The 1065-nt window shown below is 41.4% G+C and overlaps 1 protein-coding gene across 1 annotated transcript; it reads right to left on the bottom strand.

The window, feature by feature from the left end:
- Nucleotides 1-381: 381 nt before the first annotated feature.
- On the bottom strand, nt 382-849 carry LOC143541668 (uncharacterized). The gene has a single exon (XM_077034436.1). The coding sequence runs from the start codon at nt 847-849 to the stop codon at nt 382-384; it is 468 nt and encodes a 155-aa protein (XP_076890551.1).
- Between the last annotated feature and the right edge of the window lie 216 nt (nt 850-1065).

Raw genomic sequence — 1065 nt, 5'->3', positions numbered from 1 at the left:
ATTGAAGTTTGGACACGTATACAAGACCTTAGGATGATAAACATTATTTGAGCTTATATTATAAATTGTTTGTTATAATTGGATAATGTGTGTATTATTTTAATAAAATAATTAATTAGATATTGTCACATTTTATATATGATAGTATTTTCGAGCTGTGAGAAATCGGATCACGCCCCGGTATTTCTGCCTTAGGTTGGGGTGTGACATTGAGTACGAACGAAAACATCCAAACCTGCAAAACAATGCTCACAGCACCCAAAAGCGACATGAAACAGACTCTAAAACTTAAAAACCGACTCAAAATGCGAAAATAAAATAAAACAAATACAAACATATACAAACTCTACACTCGGGTATTCACCCGAGGTCCTATCCCTATCAATCAATCAACCTAGGGATGTCGAGGAGAAACACCTCTTCCTCAACCGAGTCAATCGGCCCGCCAATATAATGCTTTAACCTATGGTCGTTCACCTTCCACGAGCTCCCATCAACATTTTGAAGCTCAACAGTACCATGCGGGAACACCTCCTTAACCGTATACGGTCCTCCCCATCTCGATTTAAGTTTACCTGGAAATAACTTCAGGCGGAAATTATAAACCAACACTCGATCCTCACACTTAAACTCTTTCACCTTCGTCAACTTCAGATCGTGCAACGCCTTCGTACGATCCTTATAACTCCATGATCTCGCGTACGCCTCATCTCTCAACTCCTCAACCTCATGAATTTTGAGAAACCGGTTTTTCGCAGCTTGGGTTAGGTCAAGATTAATGGATCTCAACGCCCAATATGCTCTATTCTCTAACTCAACCGACAGATGACATGTTTTCCCATAAACCATCCTAAAGAGTGTAGTCCCAATAGGCGTTTTAAAAGCTGTGCGGAAAGCGCAAAGCACATCATCTAACTTATCGGACTAATCCTTTCGGTTCTTGCCAACAATTTTCTCCAAAATTGGCTTAACCCTTCGGTTTGCGTTCTCCACTTGCCCGTTCGTCTGTGGGTGATAGGCGGTGAACAACCGATGGGTGACCCCATACCGTGTCAACGTTTTCTC

This window comes from Bidens hawaiensis, unplaced genomic scaffold (assembly GCF_021521415.1).
Source record: "Bidens hawaiensis isolate Kalapana, Puna unplaced genomic scaffold, B.hawaiensis_p1.1 tig00012635_1, whole genome shotgun sequence".
NCBI lineage: Eukaryota > Viridiplantae > Streptophyta > Magnoliopsida > Asterales > Asteraceae > Bidens > Bidens hawaiensis.
Note: the sequence above shows the minus strand (reverse complement) of the source record. Positions and strands in the feature narration are given on the sequence as shown.